Below are 23,203 nucleotides of genomic sequence, written 5' to 3' on the forward strand. Positions count from 1 at the left end.
AAAGAAAATGTAACTTCAATTTAAATTTAAGAAGACTATCCTGTTTCCCCTTCTTTCCTTTGGAGTACTGCCCTTTCACTTTTGAGTCTTTCTTGAACTTCTTTAAAAAAATAAAATTTATTTTTCTATAGGTATAAAAAATAAAAGGCCGATTAGGTAATAGTCTACCATTATATATACTCAAACTTTCTATATATATAAAAGTACAATTACCCCTTTGTTTTATGTTTGATTATGGTTCAGACCCTAATTATTTTATTTCTGATTTTGCTAAGACTGGACTAAGGATCAACTTAAATTTTAATTATTTTGTTATTCACTGAGCACCTACCATAAGCCTGGCATTATTTCAGGATTTAATAAGGATTATACCAAGCCGAATAAATAAGATTTGAGATAACAATTTATAGCTAGCTCACTTTAAGAGAAACTATTATAAAACCTCAACTGATGAGGATTCTCATAATTATTTATTTTTTAAACTTGCGGAATGTAAAAAAAAATAAAAGTCAGCAAACAGTGAAAGAAGATAAAGGAAATTTATTTTTTAAACATACTTAATTCAGGAGCCAGATTTCTCCTGGCATACAACCTAACTGGCTCCTGGATGATGATCACACCAGATCCCATCATGAGTCAGGGTTGATCGATCTATGCATACCAACATTTAAGAGGTGTCCCCATGCACTTGGATGTTCTACCAACCAGTTCTATTACTGAAGTAATTTAAATTATATATCCTTTAATAATCATACCTCCCACCTTAAGTTTTAATGACCTATTTACCAGGCTGCCTATCCCATCATTTTGAGAGCAGGCAGGGAGAAGGATCTCGATTCTTTTCTGCGCCCTACCCCCAGGTAGGATTTGTCAAATGAAAGAATGAGGTCCATCAGCCTAAAGAAAGTACGAGTATTATACAGGACAGACTGAGAGCTGCAATCAAAGCACAAGTGCCTCTGTGTCCTGCCAGCAAAAACTGTGCACCCCTCCAATCTCAACGTACATACAGATGTGGATTCAAACACACAAACATGGATTCCATAGTAGAGTTGGTGGTGAGTCGCAGAACCAGACAATCTTACCTCCAAGAGCTGGGAGTATTATTCTGTACCTATGTTTGTAAACAGCTAATCTCTATGGTCCTTGTATGTGCCCACACATAGAAAATTCCAAGACATTAACTGCAAAACCTGTCTGATATCTAGAGCAAGAGTAGGGAAACAACCATTTCATATGTTGAGGACAAAGCAATTACTCCATCTAGCTCAGTGTACTATACTCGTAATGAGAATTTATATATGGACACACTTCCACAGAGGCCCACACAGACTATAACCTCACAAATGCTTGCCTTATTCAGAGATACAAAGAACGTGACCATATTATTATTTCTTGTAAAAATATTTACCTCATATACCAAACCATCACTTTTATATAGTTTAATGTACTAGCTAATACCAATGAATTTGGCACAGTATCAAAGAAGTAATTAGGTCATTATTAATATTCAATTATTGTTATGTGAGGACTTTTTAAAAAAATAAGAATGGAGATCACAAATCAAGCTATAACTCAACAATTATTTAATAAAAGGCAACACATTAGATGCTGTAATTTCCTACCTTCAAGAACATGTAAAGAATTGTAATATAAGATGTGCAATAGTAAAAGTATGCATGAGGTACAAAGGAATAAGTGATTACCTGGGGGATGAACCAGGGAAAGCTCAAAGAGGAAGTTAGCATCTAAGTTTGAAAAATGAAAATTTTACTGAAAATCTAGAAACCTCTGCAGGTTGGGGGGAATATACAGAGTGAAGATCATGATCAAAAATATAGGAGATAAGAAATAAAAATAAAAAACAAACAGTAGGATAAAAAACTAAATTAAAATTCAGAACTGCTGGAGAATTTAGTACAAAATTGAGAAACTAAATTCGATTTTAAGAAAGCCTTTAAGAATGGGTAAGCTTTAATATGGGGGAGATAGAGGAATAACATGTAAGAGAAAGGGAGCATGTAAGGAAAGAGACAGGAAGCATTCAGAAATTAGTAGCCTGTTTTGAGTAAAATTTAAAGAAAATATGGAGGGATAATAAGGAATTTTTGTCCATCTGCTAGTCAATTCCTAGTCTTTTTTCACTCTACTAAAACAACTCCCACTGTAAGTCATCAATGAACTTTTTTTTGGTCACTGTAGTAGGTGACAGTGTGGCAAAAGTGTTCTAGGCCTAAGTTTTAATGCAGGCCTTGCAGCTTCATTCTTACCACCTTGGGAGCCAGCCACCATGTAAAGAAGATTGAACTAGACTACTGATGACAGATCATATGGAGAGACAGAAGCCACAGAGACGAGAAGCAAGGTGCCCAAACAACAATGAGCACCAAAGCCCCAGACAAATAAATAAGGCTATCTTGGATGTTCCAGCCCCAGCTATGCCCTCGGCTGAATGAAGCCAACCCACAGAATCTTCAGAATAAACTGCTGTTGTTTTAAGCCACTAAGATTTAAGACTAGTTACACAGAAATATATGACTAAAGGAGTCATTAAATCGAGTGGCGATTTTTCAGATTTGGCTTCCTAGCAGTTTTCAAAACTATTCACCACTCTTTACAAAGACTTTCATCCTTTGGCTTTCATGCTGAAATATTTTCATGGTTTTCCACTCCAATCCTCAACCCAGACCCAACCTGCAATACGTGGCATTAAGTGCTGCAGGTCTTCAAGGCTCAGGCTAAAGCCCTGGCCAATTTACATGCTAAACTCTAAACCTGCCTACCCATAGCTTCAATTACTATCTATACTCAGACAATATTTAAAATTTTTATATGACCAGCCTAGGTCTTTCTTCTGAGCACCAAATATTATTTTGCCTACTTGACATTCCCTCTTGAATGGCTCTAAGGAACCTCAAACTCAAACATATTTAGAACTGAAGTCATGATTTTCCTCCATTCAAAATGGTACTTTCAAAATTTCCTAGCTCAGTGAATAGCACCATAATCTATCCAGTTTTGCAAGAAACCATCTTCCATTTTTTATGATTCCTCTTCTTTTATGTCATCTTAGCCTTCTTACAATCCCTCATTCTCAAGTCTCTGTACAGTCCCTCCACGAATTCTAAATCTAGCACTCTTATTGTAAGTTCTCATAGCACATATTCTTTCCTTCTGCTGGATATGTAATAGTTACAATTTTGTTTTTATCTATGTGAAATTTTTAGCAATGTTTGTCTTCTCAAATCTAGATCCATGGAGGCAGAGCTCCTGCTTGTTTTCACTCAGAGTCTCATACAATGACTGGTTCATAGAAGAAATTCAATAAACATATCTGAATGAATAAATGGACAGATGGATAAATAAGGTAACTGACTACGCTGTGAAGGGTACTAAGGAATCTAATGGACAATGGAAAGCAATGAAACATTGTGAACAGTATAATATTACACTCAAGTGGTGTGCTTCAGAAAAATTATTGCCACGATATGACTGAAGGAAACCAAGACAACTTAGGGTGCTACTCTCATACTTTAAGAAAAGCACCTGTATGATTGATTGATGGAAGAAGGAATAGGAATGAAAGTCAAAATCAAGGCACTGATACCAAAGACAATTACAGAGGAAAAAAAGTAGTATAAAAGTCCTAATGCTCTGATGCTTTCTCTACTTCTAGTATTATAGTGATGATTTAACATGTTCAAAATGATAACAAAGTACTGTAAGAATGATGACTTTTTTAAAAAACTACAAAACTAAGTTCCAAATACACGCACAAAGAGTATTTTTCTCAAAAGACGTACAATAATAGCTATCAATTCTAATGTTTAACTATATATAATTGATAAATAACATCCTAAATTATTCATAATCTAACATAAAACATTTAAACTTGAAAAAAATATAAAGTATTAGGTCAGAAAGTTAATTTAAAAAGCATGTTGATAAAGAAACTTAATAAAAATATAGTAAAAGGTGTGAATCATTTTGAGGGCCATTATTTTCTATGTAACTGAGCACTAAATGCTTCAAGCACAAAAATATTATCAACGAATTTTCTATGGCACATTATGTATGTCCCTATCTTCTGGAAACAGACTATATTCCATATAAATAATAATAACCTTTTCTTGATAATTCAAAAAAAAGGGAGGGGAAAAAAAGCTTAAAGACTTCTTGTTCATACCACATATTGCTCAAAATCACATAGCAAGTTAAGGGCTTCAATTAGATATCCTGCACTGAATCATCTCATTTAATCCTCCAACACACCTATTACCTATAACTTAGATTCTAAGGTGTATTGTCAATTTAATATATTTCTTTGTTCCCCCCAAATTTAACAGTAAATGTACATAAAAAAAAATTTTTCCAAAAATAGCACACAATTATCCATATGGGCTACATATCCCTGTCTCCTTCTATATCAGAGAGTTTCATAGAGTTCCAGTATCATAGAGTTTGAGTCTAGGTCTTCTGAATCCCTTTTGGCCATCTGAGGTTAAACAGAACATCAGTTATATTTTTTAGCCTGTGCTTATGATCTTTATTACCTCTTTAACATCTTTAGTTTTAACAGTACGATTTCAAGGTATATTAAAGACTACTAGTATTTCATTTGCATTTCCTATTTGATTAACCTTAGAATATTTTTCTATTCTCTTTATTTCAATTATAAATTACTGGAAAATATAATGCTTTCCTTTAAAAGGTTGGCTTTGGTCTCAGGGCCAGTGACACAATGGATAAAAGGTTGGCTTTGGACAGATGAGTGTTTCCTCAGTAACAGTTCTTCATAGTCAGCAAAATAACCATAATACCATCTCAGAGCTTTGAAAGTTTTACCTTGCATCTCAGACATTTGGCAATTTCAACTGCCTTTATTTGCATTGCTTGTTGTGCATTAGGTAATCTGATGTATGTATTTTTTTATTTCAATGCTAATTCACATAAGGTAATAATTTCCCTAAAACTTTTTAAGAAACAATTAGAGATCCAAACTGCTCTTAAACTTCTATGTGACTTCTCGTTAAAAATATATGGCAAACAGACATAATGTGTGAAATATGTTTGGATTCTAATTCAAACAAGTCAGGAAACTGGGATATAGATTGAATATTAAGATATTGAACCCCTTCAAATTTTTGTTAAGCTATAAAGATAAATCAAAACTTAAATTCAATTAATTAAAATTCATATTAAAAAACTAAATGTAATAAAATTTCTTAAATTAGAATTTTGTAAGGCTATAGAACACTGCAGATGCAGATACATAAGGATATGCATAAGGATGCACACAGAATTATTTAAGTGAAATGATACAATATTTGGAATTTGCTTTAAAATATTTCCCAAAAAAGAACAGGTAAAATAAGACCAGCGAAATGTAGATAATTACTAAAGCTTGGTAATTAGGTTTATTATTTTATTTTAATAATAAACATAATTATTGGTTTATTATTCCTTAGGTTTATTATTTTATTTTCCCTACTTTTGTGTATGTTTGAAAGTTCCATAATAAAATTTTTAAAAACTGAACATATGAGTCAACCAACACGATTAAAAATGCAAATTGTTAAAAGCCTCTGTGGAAAGGAAATGGGAATGAGAAGAGAAAGTCTTCCTTTTATTATTAGGCCGCCTGTAAAGTATTAGCCAAATGTTCATGTTACTTACATCAAAACATTTTAACTCTTTTAAACAGAATATTAAAATTTCACCTGACATGATGTGCTTGCTTACAAAGCAAATAATTCAGCCCCAGTGAAAGTTAAATGATCCACATCTATGCCTAAATACTCAGTGACAGAGGTAGTACCAGATACACAAGTCCATCGCAGGTTATTTCCTGGCTGAAAGATAACTAATTTCCCTTGATTTCCAAAATGCTGAAAAGGGTAAGGAATGGGTAACACTTCTTAGAATCAAAGAAATACAGAATTATCATTTGGGGGGTGGAAAGAGGGTAAGAAAACCTTGACATGAAGAGATTGATAAATTTGCCCCAAGTTACTGCAGGTTCTGGAAAAAACAAGATTTAAATATATATTCTCCCACTTTACAACATCCTTGTTACAAATCTGGATTCCTACCTAATTTTTACACTGTGCTTATACTGTCACCATACTAAAATCTGTTTTTCTGCTTGACTTTATAGTAAATAATTTCAGATTGCTGCTTTCTGGGTTTCTATGTCTGCTTACTTACACCACCACTTTTGTGAAACAGTTTCCTCATCTATAGTATATAACAAGAACACACATATATAAACAAGGTTGGTTTAACATTAAAAATTAACCAAACTAAGAAGCTTTTTAAAAGAAAAATGATTATCTCAACATATTCATAAAAAAAATTTGACAAAATTTAATTCCTATTCACGATTTTTAAAAAATTCAGCAAATTAGGAACAAAGAAAAATTTCCACAACCTGATAAAAAGAATATACAAAAAATATACAGTTAATATTACACTTACATAGTAAAAGGTTACACTCACCACCCCATCCTCCATGATCAGAAACAAGATAAAGATGTCTGTTCTTACCACTTCTACCAGTACGTTAAGGCAAAAAACAAAAAAGGCAGATAGATATTGGAAATGAAGAAGTACAACTGTCTATATTCACAGACAACATGATCTTGTAAGCAAAAAAAGTGGAAAAATCTAGAAAAGCGCTACCTAATAACAACTGAATTCAAGACAGTCACAGAATACAAGGTCAAAATACAAAAATTAACTGTATTGCTACGTACTGGCAACAAGTAATCAGAAATTTGAAAGTAAAAAGACTAATTTACAATTGCATCAAAATATATGTACAAAACTTATACAATGAAACTACGAACATTGTTGAGAAAAAGAGACTTAAAAAATCTGAGGTATACCATGCTCATGGATCAGAATAACCACCAATGTAAAATGTCAATTTACTTATAGATTCAAATTAACCAACAGATTCAATATAATGCTAATCAAAATTTCAGCAGGCTTTCTTGTAAAAATTAACAAGAGGGTTCTAAATTTATACAGAAACTCAAGGAACCTAGAAAAAATAGAACAATTTTGAAAAAGAAAAAGTTGGAAGACTTATAAAGCTATAGTAGTCAAGACAGTGTTGTACTGGCAAAAGACAAAGATAGAGATCAACAAAACAGAACAGAAAGCCCAGAATGAGGCCAACAGACTTTCAACAAAGATGCCATAGCAATATAATGGGGGAAGAATTATCTTTTCAATAAACAGTACTGATACAATGAGTCAATAATGTGCCAAAAAAGTGAACCTCAACACTTTCTTCCCATCATACATAAGAATTCTAAATGAATCATGACCCTAAAAGTAAGAGCTTACATTATTAAAACTCCTTGAAGAAAATACAGGAGAAAAATCTTAGTAATACTGGGTTAGGCAAAGATTTCTGAAATAGGAAAACAGAAAACACAATCCAAAAAGAAAAAACAAATATAAAACATTTGCTCCTCAAAAGACACTGTAAAAAATGAAAAGGCAAGCCACAGACTAGGAGAAAATATTTGAAAACATGTACCCAATAAAGGACTTGCATCCAGAATATGTAAAAAATTCTTATAAACAACCCAGTAAAAAATGGGCAAGAGATCAGAACACTCACTTCACCAAATAGAGATACAGATGGCATATAAGCATATAAAAAGATGTTCAACGTCATTAGTCATTCGAGAATGCAAACTAAAACCAAAATGAGATACCACTACACACCTACTATATTGTCTAAAATTTAAAAGACTGAAAAAATTCAAATGTTGTAAGGATGTAGAGCAACTAAACCTCTTATACATTCCTGGTGGGAATGTAAAATAGTACAGCCACTTTAGTAAACAGTATGGCAGTTTCATATAAAGCAAGGTATACGCTTACACTATGAGCCACCAACTGTGCTCCTATGTATATACCAAAGAGAAATGAAAACGTACATCCACAAAAGGACTTGTTTGCAAATATACACAGTGGCTTTATTCATGGTCAAAAAAGTTCTATCTGGTGAATGGATAAGCAAATTGTAGTATAGTCCATACAATGGAATACCACTCAACAATAAAAAGGAACAAACTACTGCTATATGCAACAACATAGATAAGTCTCAAAAGCCTTGTGCTAAGTGAAAGAAGCCAGACACAGCAGACTACACACTATATGATCTCATTTATATGAAATTCTCAAAAAGGCAAAACCGTGTGTGCACATGTGCGCGCATGTGCGCACGCACACACACACATCAATCAAGTGGTTTCCAGAGGACAGTGATAGAAATTAACTGCAAAGGGGCCTAAGAGAACTTTTTTGGAATGACATACACTTGCCAAAATTCATCAAGTTTTGTATTTGAAATTGCTGTCTTACCGTACATAAATTATAGCTAAATAAAGGGAACGATAACAACAAAGGAAATATAAAGAAATGCAAATTTTGAGTACCACACATTTAGTGGCCAAAAAAAAAAAAGCCTCTAGAATACATATGCCATTTAATTTGGCATCTAGTGCCTTATACTATACCATGCAAATGATGTGCATGTGCGTGCGCACATCTATTGTGGAAGTATTAGACTTAATTCTTAGGAGGATAATCTAACTATGTATCTTGCTCTCTCTCTCTCACTTAAGACAACAGAACAAAATGGAAGCTTCAGAGTGGCTTTATTATAAGGGATAAGTACTTTAAACGCTTATTAACAATAATTTATTTGCCTGCCCTCCACATTCTTTACTCCTTCCCACAAGCTGAAATTCAATTATAGTATCAAATTAGGATGTGTTGTAAAACCAGTATCAACCATTCAGATAAAAGCAAAGACAAAGCAACAAGTAGAAATAACCTAGGGATCCAGACAACAGTCTGGAGCAGAACTGCCTTAAGCAATTCTGTCCGATGTGAGAGAAAGAAAAGCTTTCTATCTTTTTAATAAAGCTACATTACTTTTGTCCCAATTACAGCCGCTGAACCAATATCCTAAAAAAATTATACCATTCCAGCAGCTTTTCAGAATCCTTGAATGTTCAACTAGATGCTTGTCAATTTGTTTTGCTTTGTTGCAGAAAATATGTATTGAAAGAGACACTGTATGTGCATTAAAGGCAGGGAAGCACACATTCTAATCAAACTAATGCTCACTGTGTTCGTGATTTAAATAAATAGGGTCAAATCACACGCAATTATTCAGATTTGACTAGATAATAGAGGAAAAAGCTTCAAATAAAATTATAACATTTTCAGTGAAACTGAATGGTTTATTTCTTAAATCTCTTTCCTAAAATGTAATGCAGCCTTAGCTCTTATTCATAATGAATAACAAAACAAAAACAAAAACACATAACTAGTAACAGGCCCTTATAGATTCATTTCAGTTTTCTCCTTCCCAGTAGATTTAAGAAAAGTTCTAAGACTCAAGATTTAGCCCTCAAATTGCCCTAAGATTTTTACCCTTTAATAATTGTAATCCTCGGTTATTTTTCTGATTTTTTCCAAAAATAACAGTTAAAAGTCCAAGGATACCCAAAATGACATCATCTGGTCAAGAAAAAGTATATGAAAGAAATCCACTTATCCTAGAATTTGCTGCTTGGCATTAGAGAAAAACCAATGCACTGTTATAGCACCTGTATCCTTCTGCCTAATGTTATAGCTTTATTAAAAAGGATGTACTAAATGTCACTGAATTGTTTACTTTAAAATGATTAATTTTATGGTCTGTGAATTTCACCTCAATAAAAAAAATATACAAACCTTAGCAAAAGCCAAGCCCTTTACCAACCCAGTTAAGGAAAACTCCAAGAAAGAACAACAAAGACTAAGATGGAAGTAGGAGACAAAAAATATAATGATGATAATAATGGATCAATTCAAAGTCTGATATCCAGAAAGAAAGAATAGAGACATAAAAGAGAAAAAAATTATCAAAGAAATAATAACACTTCTGAAACTTAAAGGATATGAGTTTCAACTGCATAAAGGATTGGCGTCCCTTACCCCCACCTTTTTTAAGGGTTAACTGTATATACAAATATCGAATCAAAAAGAATATGTTGTTTATATGTTATATGTCAATTATATCTCAATTAATACACATACACTAACCCAAGAGCAGTGCTGTTCAAGTAGTTTATACTGTGACACCATCTATACACTTAAAAATTGAGGACCCTTAAGAACTTTTGTTTATTTGGCTTATATCTATCTGATGATGTTTACCAAAAGAAAAGCCAGGAGTGTAAACCCAGAAGCCAAGAGGAATGTGAAGAATGTTCAACAAGATCAGAGAAAAATTAAAAACCAACAATTGGATTTGGAAGATGAGGGAGTTATTAGAAACCTTATTAAGAATGGATGAATCAGAAGCCAGATTATAATAGATAAAGGATTAAAAAGGAGATAGGAAGTCAAAGAAAAATCAGAAACGATTTCTAAATTTGCTGTGAAAGGAGATAAATTAAGAAAGTCACTTGAGAGGGAAACATGGTATGTGGAGGTAAAGATATGGGTTTTTCCATTTTTTTATTTCATTTATTTAGAATAGGTGAATCAGAGAGGCAGAGTCGTACAACCATCACCACTATCTAATATCAGAACATTTTTATCATCCAAAACAGAAACCTCATACTCATTAGCATCTCCTCCTACCCCCAAACCCTAGCAACCACTGTTTCTGTTTCTATGAAATTGCCTATTCTGAACATTTCATATTAATAGAATTATGCAATAAGTGGCCTTTTGTGTCTGGCTTCTTTCACTTAGCATGTCTTCAAGGTTGATCATGTTGTAGTATGTCTCATAATTTCATTCCTTTATGAGAGATCTCATTTCATTATAACGCTAAATAATATTCTATTGTATGGATATGACAGTTTGTTTATCCAACAGCTGATGGACACTGAGCTGTTTCTACCTTTAATTATTATGAATAATGCTGCTATGACATTTTATGTGGACATGTTTCATTTCTTTGGGGGCCACAGGTTAACTGTTTAACTTCTTGAGAAAATGCCAAACTATTTTCCATAGCAGCTGTATCACTTTACATTCCCATCAGCAATCTATGAGGGTTCCGGTTTCTCTACACTCTCAACATTTGTTATTATCTATCTTTTTTATTACCGTCATTATAGGTGTGAAGTGCTCTCTCATTAAGGCTTGGAGTTGCATTTCCTTAATGACTAATGATGGTGAACATCTTTTAATGTACTTATTGGCCATTTGTTTGTCTTCTTTGGAGAAATATCTTTTCAATCCTTTGCCCACTTTTTAATTGGGTTGTCTTTTTATTTTAATAGTTCTTTGTATATTCTGGATACTGGGACCTTATCAGATAAATGATCTGTAAATATTTTCTCCCATTCTGTTACTGTCTTTTCTTGATAGTATCCTTTGAAGCACAAATATTTTTAATTTTGGTGAAGTCAAATTTATCTAATTTCTCTTTGCTTGTGCTTTGGGTGTCATGTCTAAGAAACCACTGCCCAATCCAAGGTCATAAATATCTATGTCTGTTTTTTCTTCCAAGAGTTTTAACTCTCACATTTAGGTTGCACACCCATTTTTATTTCATTTTTGTATATGGTGTCAGGTAAGAGTCCAACTTCACTCTCTTCTAAGTGGCTACTGAGTTGTCCAGTACCATTTGTTGAAAAGATTTTTCTTTCCCCATTACTATGTTGGCTCCATTGCTGAAAATCGATTGACCATAAATGTATGGGTTTTGTTTCTGGCCTCTCAATTTTATCTGGACTCTCAATTTTATCCAGTGATCTATATGACTATCCTTATGCAGTACTGTACTTTTTTTTTCAATCCCACACTATAATCTAGAGAGCAACAGATTCAAAATAAAAAGAAATCAATGGTCAAGTCTCAGCTCTGCCTCTTAACTTAGGAATTGTCTATACTAAGCTTAATTTTCCTTACTCTCACAGAATTGGGAATTGAGTTGTGAAATTACCTTGTAAACAATAAAAAGTAATACAATTAAGTTTAACACATATTTTAATGATTATGCTCAACCTCAAATTATTTCAGCATCTAGGAATAACAGAAAGTAACAGTAAGAAAGTACCTAGTGCATAGTAGGCCCTCAATAAATATTTATTTGAGTGAAACTAACCACTTTCCAGTTGTTTTGTATTCTTTTTATTCATTTTCTATGACTTAAGATTATAAGGAAACAATTTATAAATTTAAAATTATCATACTTCAGGTTTTCTTTAGCAATTATTTCCTTGAAAAAAAATTAAGTAAATTTCCTTAGCCTATTTCTCATTTTTTAATATTACCCAATATAAGCATTTAGAGTTCTCATGGTATTTAATAAGTAAAGGAAAATTAAGAAAGTCAAAGTGAATTTTATAAATTTTAGTAACAATCTGATTTTAGTTGGTAGTTCCTACAGTTACACTTTATAGTTACAACGTATACACCCTTTAAGTTTAAAAAAATGCTTTTTGGGGGTTCTAGTAGTTTAAGATTGATATATGTTCAGAAGAGCAATTACTTTGCAATTAGCAATATGGAAATAATTTCTTTAACGAAGTTTACTCCAAGACATTTCAAAAGTGAGGTCTTTTTAATTTTTTAACAACTTTACTGAGGAATAATTATCTACCATAAAATTTACCCAGTTAAAAAATGCCCAATTATTTTTAGTAAATTTAAAGTTGTACAACCATCACCACCATCCAGTTTTAGAATCTCTCCTGCCCATTTGCAGCCAGCTCCCAGTGCACCCCCAGGCAACCACTAATCTACTTTATGGACATTCCATAAAAAATAGAATCATGTAATACATGATATCTAGTTCACCTAGCATAATGTTCTGGAGATCCATCCATGTTGCAGCATATCAGTAGTTCATTCTGCTAAATAATATTCCAAATTTCTTGATGTCTTTATTACATGACCTACAATTATGTCCTCTTTTATAAGGGGGTGAAAAAAATTAGTTGTCAAAAATATCTACTCCTTGTATATTCCACACTACTGCCACTATCTTTCTAAAATCCCAATCTGATCACTGTTTCCTCTACTAATCTCTCTTCAATGGTTACTGTCAACCTATAAGGCAAAGTCCAAGTTCTTTGGCAGAGCATACATGATGGGCCATGCCAATCTCTCCAGTCTCATGTCCTGCCGCTTCTTTCTTGAACAGTCTGCCAACTATCAGAAATGAGGTTCTTCCATGCTCTCTTCTGTCACTTTTATGCCTTTACACCCATCTACTTCACAAACTTGAATTAATCTTTCAAAGTCCAAGTTGAGACATCATTTCCCAGTGCCAACCTCACTTTCTCAGCAGTTATGTCATGCTGTAACTGTTTACCTATCTCTTACAAACTCATGATCTCAGCACCTAACTTTATGTCTGAATCACTCGTGTTCCATAAGTATTTGTTCAATTAAACTGAATACATTCTGACTTCTAGTATTCTTTATGCTCACTTCATTAAGGAAGATCAACTGCACTCTAAAACTTACGGTGAAAAGAATCTAACAGAAGTAGTATACCACAATTTCGCAGTCTAGGGCAGTGGTCTACAAAATAGGGTATACTCCAGAGATCAGCAAACTATGGCCCACCAGCAAATCTAGTCCACAGCTTGTTTTGGCAAATAAAATTTTATTGAAGACAGCCACATTCATTCATTTCAAGTATTGTCTATGACTGTTTTCACCTTACAATGGAACTCAGTAGTTCCAACAACCCATATAGGCTAAAAACTAAAATATTTACTATATAGCCCTTTAAAAGAAGTTTGCCAATCCAGGTATAACATATCATCCTGCATAGTGTAGGGGAAAAAACTATGAGAACTTCCTCTGCATAAGTTTTTTCACCTCATCTTTTTCAATTTCTATTTTTGCATGTTTTCTAATATTAATAGAGCAGTGACAGTTATAATTCCTAAAGGTCAAAATGTACATACACTGGGGATGGTGCATGCCCATATTATTATTTCTAACAAAATTTTTCTAAAATAATAATATGTGACTCAATTAAAAAAAAAAAAACCCTAATAAGTCTTAGGACAGGTTTTAGAGTTTGAAAATTTAGCAATAATTTTAAGAACAAATGGGTTCTGTAAGTGCTTCAAGCACAGAGAAAGAGGCCTAGACTTAAACATTTTCCAAACCAAAATGCTCAAAACATCTCTAAAGAATCTTTTCAAGGGGCTGAAAATGTTATTTAAAAGATGCAGGCAATACTAATATTCTTCAAGTTGAATGGAATAAAATATGATCTATGTAAATCAAAAACTGCTACAAAGATGGCTGTTTTATAAAGAAATTATAAATCAAATTTAAATGTCTTTCCAAATCCTGAAGCCCAATTGCCTGATATATAATAGATATATAATAACTACATAAATAAAGAAAATACCTGACTAGCTAATTTTTTTAATTCATCTATACTTAACAACATAATGTGATTTTGTAACCAAAGTGTTTCTTACCTATCATAGCAGAATGTTTCCCTTTAAGACAACAGATACTGACCTCAGGTTCTGAAGGACCCAGGAAATACCGAATTCCTCCCTTTATAGATCTTAAAGTTAGGAGGGCAGTTTCTAATAATTCAAAAATTGGGGTCTGATCATCATAACAAGTTTAGAAACTAAAGTTAATTTACCAATTGAACCTGTTTATCTGTCAGGTTAGGGATATCATTCTATGTTGAATCATATTCTCCAACAAATAGTCACAGCCCCCAGAGAGAACTACACTCTACTCTGCTCACCTTTAAGGCTTTTTTCTGAGGCCTTCTGAGATGACTAGCATCAGACTTTTGAGGAAGGCTAGCCATTAGACAAGGCTTTTCCCCACGATCTGACTGCTTGAAGTGACATCCAGGATCAGGTCGATCCTGTATCCAGGAATCATGACCCTCCCTGAGGCACCAGTCATCATGAGACAGTCAGTGCACTTTGGCACTTCTTGAAAACCACTGGGCTGCTCCTTTAGCTGAAAGGAAAAAAAACATCAAAACCACAACAAACAAAACAAGGGGGGAAAAATCAGTAATTCAACCTGAAAAGACAGAGCGTGGGGAAAAATATACCAAAATAGCCTTGTCTAGATCAAAATGTAGCCTTGCCTTGATATAAAGATTATAGTTTCAATATTGTTCCAGTCACTGCAAAGTTTATTTCCACCATACAAATCTAAAAAATTTTAAATTTATTGTATTACATCTGAAAAGCACAACTGAAAGTGGAAATTACATAAAATAACTATTTATGGAATACAGCTAATTAAGTATAATGAAGGTATTTATAAACGACTTGCAGCCTAAGGTTTATGTGAGTGTGCCTCATCAGGGACCAAGTACTCAACTTTTTCACGCTCTCATATTGTAATGTGATTTAGAGAGGCACGAAATACACCTACAGGCTGACTTTAACTCAGTTTATTTGGAAGAAAACTGCCAATGCAGTTAAAGCCAACTTACTACGATTCTTAATTACACACTGATAAACAGAAGGAATTAAGCTTGCATCCTCTTTAACTGACTAGACACTAATACAAGGTGTACCCACTCCATACACAATGCCTTTGTCCTAGCATTCTGAATTTCAATGTTCACGCTTGTTTGAAATAAGCAATTTTAAATGTTCACATCACTATGGTCTTAAATTCAAAAACATAAAAGATCTGATAAATAAATAATAAGGTAACTAAAGCTGATTTAATCTGCTTCAAAATAAATTCTAACTATTGAAATCCAGAAATAAACTCCACTTATTTGTTTTTAAATACAAAATACTTTTCCTAAGACATAATGTTAAAAGGCAAGAAAAATCTTTGAGGTTATTGTTTTAAAAGTTGGCTCACAACTCCTTAAAACATTTGTACCCTAAAGATAGATACTTTTTCAAATAGTTATTTTATATTCCTTTCTACTACTACTTATCCAATAGCCCTAGTCAATTAACACTACCAATACCCACAGAGATTCCCAAGTTGGAAACCTCAAAATACTGTCATTTTTGTTGTTTTTCTTGTTTGAGAATATGATTAAAGCTATAAACCTGCCCCTGAGAAAAATGTGCATATACATAGATGGGCAACATCTGGATAAGATTTCAGGGAATTCACAGAACCTCTGCAGTCCAAGCCTAGACCTTGGGTTCAAAACCCCTATAAATCACTGCTTTTTTCTCCTACCTTATTGTCTTTGAAGACCTCCCTAGCATGCCTACCAAATTTCAGATTTCTGCCTTCCTATCCAGCACTTGGCTTAGTTTTACCATGCCCCATGTTTTTCCTGAATTGTTGCATGTAGTTTGTGAATTCTTCCCAGTTTACCATCTTCAATCTATTTTCTTTCACCTTGCTGACAGAATAAGCTTATTAAAATTCAAATTTGATCATGTGATTCACCTGCTTAACATCTTCAATACCTCCTTCCTTATAAATGTTAACAGAATCACATGTCCAGTCTCCTTGGGGTGGTTATCATCTGACCTCTTCCTACATTTCAAGAATCCACTCCTATTTCCACACACCACTCATGTATTCTATAGTTGCCCAATAAACTGTTTTCGTGCCTTCATACTTTGGCGTACTGTTTCCTCTTCATGAAATGTCATGGCTCATTTCCTTACTCATCCTTCAAAACTTAGCTCCTCTATGTTCTCTCAGAACCTTCTGTTTATTTATACCATGAGATTTACCTCAATATATTACAAATGCTTATTTACTTGCATATCTTCAGATAATATGTTTTCTAAGGGCAAGAGCCTTGCTTAATTCCACCTTTGCATTTCTAGGACCCAGAACACAGGAGTACTAAATGTATGGTATGTCACTATTCCTATACACAACCGGTTACTACGCACTGCAAGAAAATTATTGCCGAACTAACCTAAAATAGTCTTTAAAAATTCAAAATCAGAAGAATTTATTATGGAAGGGTATTTAAGCAGCAACTCTTCAGAAAGCAAAAATTAAGTGTAACTACCATCAATTCTTTATAAACTTTCCTCATCTGGATCAAGTATATACATACATATATTTTTTAAATAATGCTAGTTATGGACATTGAACCAGGAATTAAAGCATAAGAAAGATAACAGAATAATATTATGTTGTCCTTTGGACAAAAACTCCTAAGCCATGGATAGCAGATGTGACAGATAATACGAATTAATTATTCCCTTTTTCTTATCCTTTCTTCCTCTATCCCATCTCAGAGTCTAAGAGTCTTCCTCAATACAGCAAACCATAAACAGTAACTAGATTGACTGCAGTCGGCACAGAAGTTAATATTTCAAGGCTATCTAATAACTGATTCTAAACCACATCTAACACAATAAAAAATATTCACAGAAGACCTATTCCATTTCCCTTAGAAACACAATCCTGAGTTTAATAATTCTAAAGATCAAGAATTTTTATCTTAAACAAAGTATTTTGCTGGCTTTGTAAATCAAAAACAGTTTTAACTTGTTTTATTAAAGTTATTCATTTTCACATGTATTTTTTGTTGTTTTTAAAATATATATATATTTGTAGGTATACTATGTTCTAAAACTATGTCTAAAACTATGATTTCCAAATCTGTGCATCAAAATCAACTGGGACACTTCCAAAAATACAGATCCCCAGTTCAGTTCCTTACCCAGATCAACTAAAACAAAATTTCCCAAATTAAAGCTGAGGCATGTGTATTTTATAAAACACCCTAGGTGCTTATGATGTAGCCATTTGGAAATTACTGTTCTAAATATCACAGTAGTTTAATTTATATATGGAAGAGCCAGAATCAGCAAGAGTAATAGAAATGTCTCTATGAGAAATCTTCCTTACATGTGCAGTGTCTCTTATTGCTTATTGGTTCTGACGACCTAACAAATGCTGGATAAAAGTTGCTTCGCCCTCTGAATAAAAATTATTTTGATATATCATACCACAGATTTCTAGATAGTATATTAGTTATTATAGCTATATAGCTTCAATAAAGAATAATCAGCCAGCATTTCTTTTTAATTATTCTACTGTAGTGTCTATCTACAGGCAATCCTTCAGAGATTTTCTTTACACATGACCTTGAAAAAAGATATATTCAATAAAAGTATTACAAATGTGAATTGTTGAAAATTCACTACAGGTATTAAATTGAAATATTTCATCAATTCCTTTTAATTGTGCATTTTTATTACATACATTTTCTATATGCTAATAATTGCATACATTATTACATTTTGCATACATAATGTATACATTTCTATAGCACACCAGAAGTTAAAATTCCAGAGACTGAGAGAAGTGAGTCAAAAATGTGGGTAAAAAAAAAAAGAAAACAAAATACAAAAAATCTGTATCCAACAAATTATTGGAAAGTTGCAGTGATAGAAACTAACATATACAGTAATGCTGTACATATGTTTAGAACATTTGAATCAGAAACCAGTTAAGGAACTAATCTTGATATTGCTATTGAGCCCCTAGTAATATCAATATGAAAGGCACCACTACTAAGAAATAAACATGAAAACTCAAATGCACTTACACACAGATCTGTTTGATACATTCTATCATACTACAGTGATATGCCTCAAGATTCCTTAGTGGTCTTTTTGAAAAAGAAAAAAGAGTACTCCAAAATTCTAAGTATACTAGGGGAAAAAAATGACTATTTTAAATATGTATTTTAAGTTTTAAATGACACAATTTAAAGAGTTTGACAGCTTCTGGCACATATTTTTAGAGATTTAAGTGAATAAAAACATTTTATACAGGCAAAGACAAATGTGGTTTCTTTCACTATTTCAGATATTAGAAAGATTAATAAATTCTGGATTGTTTTTTAATCGTACAGATCATGAAGTGTTAAATACAAACTATACTTATAGGTCTTAATTATCCTTGATTATAGATCAGATTATCCTTATGAAAGCTAAAACCATTTACATTGCCCAGAATGATCCAGAAAAATCACTAATATCAATCAACATCTCAAAGACCAATGGGACTTCTGCATCAACTTTTGAGAATTTAGATGAAAAGATAACACCCCAATTCTACAGCCACTTAAACATATAAATGAGACTGCTTGGACACTTTTTTTTTCCTAAAAGCACTGGCCCTCTCTGAACACCTGCTAAGAGGTTATAAAAGTAATTGTCTTTGTCTGTCTTAAAAAGCTGGGAAAGCTCATTAAAGGCAAAACTTTTAATGTCAAAGGCCAACAGTTTATTTGACTGCAAATATCTTCTCTAAAATGTTAGCCTCCAAGGCAATTGATAGAGATGCAGAAAGATTCTTCAGCATATAAAAATCTCAATATTTGAAAGATAATACTACTATTAGCACTTTCAAGGAAGAGAAAAATAACTGCTACACTTTCCTAGAATGTCATTCATCACCAAGAAGGTACTGGCAAGATTTCTTCTGGCTACTTTGTTGAGCGATATCGTTAGCCACGTGTTCCTGGAATCACAGTACAGAATATTTTTCCATTGCAAAACATTACCAGAGAAGACCATTGCAGGAATAAAAACCAGGAAAAAACTCTTTCAATAACTCTAATTATGATATGGTGATTCTACCAAAACATCTGATATATTGGTAATATAGCATGATGAATGGTACTATGAATATTTGGCCACAAGTATGCTTATCAACATCAAAGATTACTAGTATGGCAGTAAACAATCTAGTTTTCTTGTGTATCAGAATTCAAAGTCCCATCTAACTTACTCTTCCTAAATGAAAATATTGCTAACAACCAGTTTTATCAAATACCTCCATTTTAAAAGAGGCAAAAAAAATATACACATACTTTTCCAATACAAATGGTTACAAAAGTCCTAAAGCGTTATCAAAAATAGCACACCAGAAACACTCATGATATTTCAGACATTGGTCTGGACTTTATTAAATGAGGCCAAAAAAAGATAATTACAATTATGAATTAAGGTAAAATTATCACATACAGCTCAAGATTTTTGTACGTATTACAAAACAAACTACTACTCTTCTAACTCCTAACACATCTCCAAGTGATGAGCTGTCACAGAGGAAATAGTACCCTTAAATTATTTTAACAAACGAGTTATAGGAAATTGGGTCATTCTGGCCAGTATGAATTTAGCCAGGTCAGAGGCAATGTGGCATCAAATTTTCCCATTAACTACTTTTAGGCTCAAAATAACTTTATACTAGTCTTCTTCATAAACATCACAGATATAAACTACAAGCCACATCCTCTACCAAACCATCCACAAGATCTTTGAATTTAATCAAATTTAAATGACTATAAAAATTCACACAGGACTTGACACTTGCACAAGATAGGTAACAGTAACCTTTCCTCTTCAATGTTCCCATACACTTAGTACGTATCTCTATTTTACCAAACTATTTAGTAAGTGATTTCCCTCATAAGATTGTGAACTTGAGAACTGGAAATCCACCCTATTTATCTTGGTTATCCTCATGGCCTAGAAATGCCCTGGTCATAATAGTCATTCACGGTACATGGAGTGAATAAAAACATAATACCTATGACACAACTGCATAGAAAGCTGAGGAAGACAAACAGGAAAACAGGTAAACAGAAGATAAATTTTAAGAACACAAAACACAGAATTAGAGAGGCAGTAGATGCACTGGGGGAAACCACTGGTCCGGTGGGCATTTGCCTCCCTGGATCTCAATTTCCTCATTTATAAAAGAAATAAACTAGATGAGCTGTATGCTTCCTCATATGCCATAAGGATGGTTTTAAAGTAGCAAGAACACTTATTCCTGAAAAATAGCACTAACAGAACAGATATACCTTGTGAGATAATATAACTCTGGAGCAAAAGATATTATACCAGTGATATACATAACTGTGTAAATAGTAACAGGTCATATCACTAGCAGCTACAGTCAAGAATCACATATACACACACATCTAATGTGAAAATTACTAACACATTCACTCATTCAATAAATCTAAAAAGAATCAAGTTTTGCCAAAAGCAAAGATTAAGAGATCTGAAGTAAAAGAGACATAAAGGCGAAATTCTATTTGTTATTCCTTAGTAGTAATTACATTATAGATCATATGTAGCATGCATGTGCACACACATACATACACAAAAGAACAAAACAAAAAAAAGCATCTTTATGACTTTTATGAACTGAAAGGCTTCTTAAAATAAATCTCATAATTTAATTATGTGAGCTAGAACAGACTGATATATCACAACATTTTAGCAAAACTTAAGCTTGGACAATACGCACATAAGAGATATACTCTCTCTCTTCCCCACAACATGAGTCTTATTGGGACATTAAGAACCAAACATGCATTTGATCAAAGACATTAGTCCTAAACTTGAAAACCAGAACAACTCATAGACCTATGTTTCAACTACATAACCAAAATAAACCTTTACTTTAAAATAAACTAACCTTCTGCCTCAGATAAGAAGTGGTAATAATTTTGATTTGATTACTACGAGACTCAATACAACAGTGTCTATAATCAATATTTTTTTAAATGTAAGTTCTGTTCTCAGTACTATGCTAAATACTGTAAAACATATATGAGAATTAAGATTTTCCCACAGGAAAATCTTCCCAACCTACTAGCAAGGTAGTTTTAGGCTACTGTAAGCACATAGTCTCGTTTCTATAATATCCTTCCCAAAAACCTAGGAAGAAAAGTGCGCAATTCCAATATCCATGTATATTTCAAGGTATTTTAAAAGCTAAAGGAGATCCAATAAAACAGACATTACAAACAAAACAGATCTAGATATATGGAAACAAGGACAAGTCTACAAAGGCAGTTAAGACAGAACACCTTGAATGGATAATCTCACACGTGGAATGTTTTACAATAAAAAACAGAAATACTTTTTTCAGTCATCACAACTACAAATCAAAATTATAAAGGATAAAATGAAATGAAACAAACCATCAAAAGACTTCTAACTTACACAAAATATAACTGAAGAAGTTAATTGTTATGAGTTCTATAATCATATTTCTGATCCGATTATTAATACCTCAATCTTTCCCAAATTTTCAAAAGAAACGTAAAGCGGGAAAAATCAATTTGAGAGTTTCAAATTTAAAGTTAAGCAACACTTCTATTGCCCATTGATGTATATGAGCAATGTCTACCTGTTCCTGATAATGGTAGGACATCATACATGTGACTAAGTTCAAGAAAGCCCCAAAACCCATAAAAGTCAGCTATGAAGCATTCCAAGGCTACTAATTATGCATACACTATACATTACTTAATTATGAATTTTAATCTACCTAAATTTTTCAGCTCTATCTCCATGAATTGAAGCCTAAATTCCCTATAATATTAACTGCTCAAACAAAACAACTCTGGCTCTCTTCCCTCCTAGCAGGCAATCACAGTTCTTTCTGGTTCCAGTGCTTCATGGCACAATAACATATTCTGTTCTTTACAGCCTACCTAGCACTTTCACATACATTCTTCCAACAATCCTATGAGGTAAGGCAAGAATTATCATCTTTATTTCACAGACAAGGATAGAGATTTAGAGATGTTAGGTACAAAGTTCAACGCCAGAAAGTAGTTGAACAAAGACTAGAATCCACATGTCCTGACTCCATGTCCAAAATGCATTTCACAATGTCACACAAATGAAAAGTATTTCTAAAAATTACTAAACTTAACTATACTCTACTACTTAATCAAAACCTTTATAAATACAGTGAAAACTAAAGTTAAGATTCTAAAGCAAATGCAAACAGTAAAGAAAGTAGTCTAAACAATCTCCTTTCTATATCAACATATTTTTAGGATAATAGTTCTAGAACAGTTCAAATATTATAATAAAAACAATTTAAAGTTAAAATAATTCTATTGTATTCACCCTGTCATACCACACACAACCAACTCTGTATTAATGCATGCTGGTAGAGAATTGGTGAGGTTAGCTGTAAATTATTATACTATATTTGACTTAGAATAAAAATGTCCCAAAACCTTCATTTTTCCTAGTCTTAACCTCCTCATGGCTTTGTTATACTCTAGTCTAAGAGTGTCCGCAGTGGAGTATACATGATAATACACTGAAATATGGAAAGAAATTATTGGAATGTTGTCTCCATGTTTTAATCTAAAAATAAAAATTAATTTCAATAAATTTACTGTATGAACTGATACTATCGCCCTCACATAAATTCAAAAATACAC

The 23,203-nt window shown here is 32.8% G+C and overlaps 1 protein-coding gene across 2 annotated transcripts in view; it reads right to left on the reverse strand.

Annotated features, from left to right (window-relative positions):
- Positions 1 to 23,203, reverse strand: part of INTS6 (integrator complex subunit 6) — an 82,987-nt gene that overhangs the window by 39,730 nt on the left and 20,054 nt on the right. Inside the window, exon 1 of one of the 2 annotated variants that reach the window (XM_039839409.1) lies at positions 14,765 to 14,983. The exons of the other annotated variant lie outside the window; for it this stretch is intronic. Coding sequence (XP_039695343.1) covers positions 14,765 to 14,830 — 66 coding nt within the window. The 5' untranslated portion in view covers positions 14,831 to 14,983. Of the gene's footprint in view, positions 1 to 14,764; positions 14,984 to 23,203 lie in introns of those variants that run through there. 2 annotated transcript variants of the gene reach the window in all.

The sequence above is a fragment of the Pteropus medius genome, unplaced genomic scaffold (genome assembly GCF_902729225.1).
Source record: "Pteropus medius unplaced genomic scaffold, Ma_sr-lr_union100, whole genome shotgun sequence".
Taxonomy (NCBI): Eukaryota; Metazoa; Chordata; class Mammalia; order Chiroptera; family Pteropodidae; genus Pteropus; species Pteropus medius.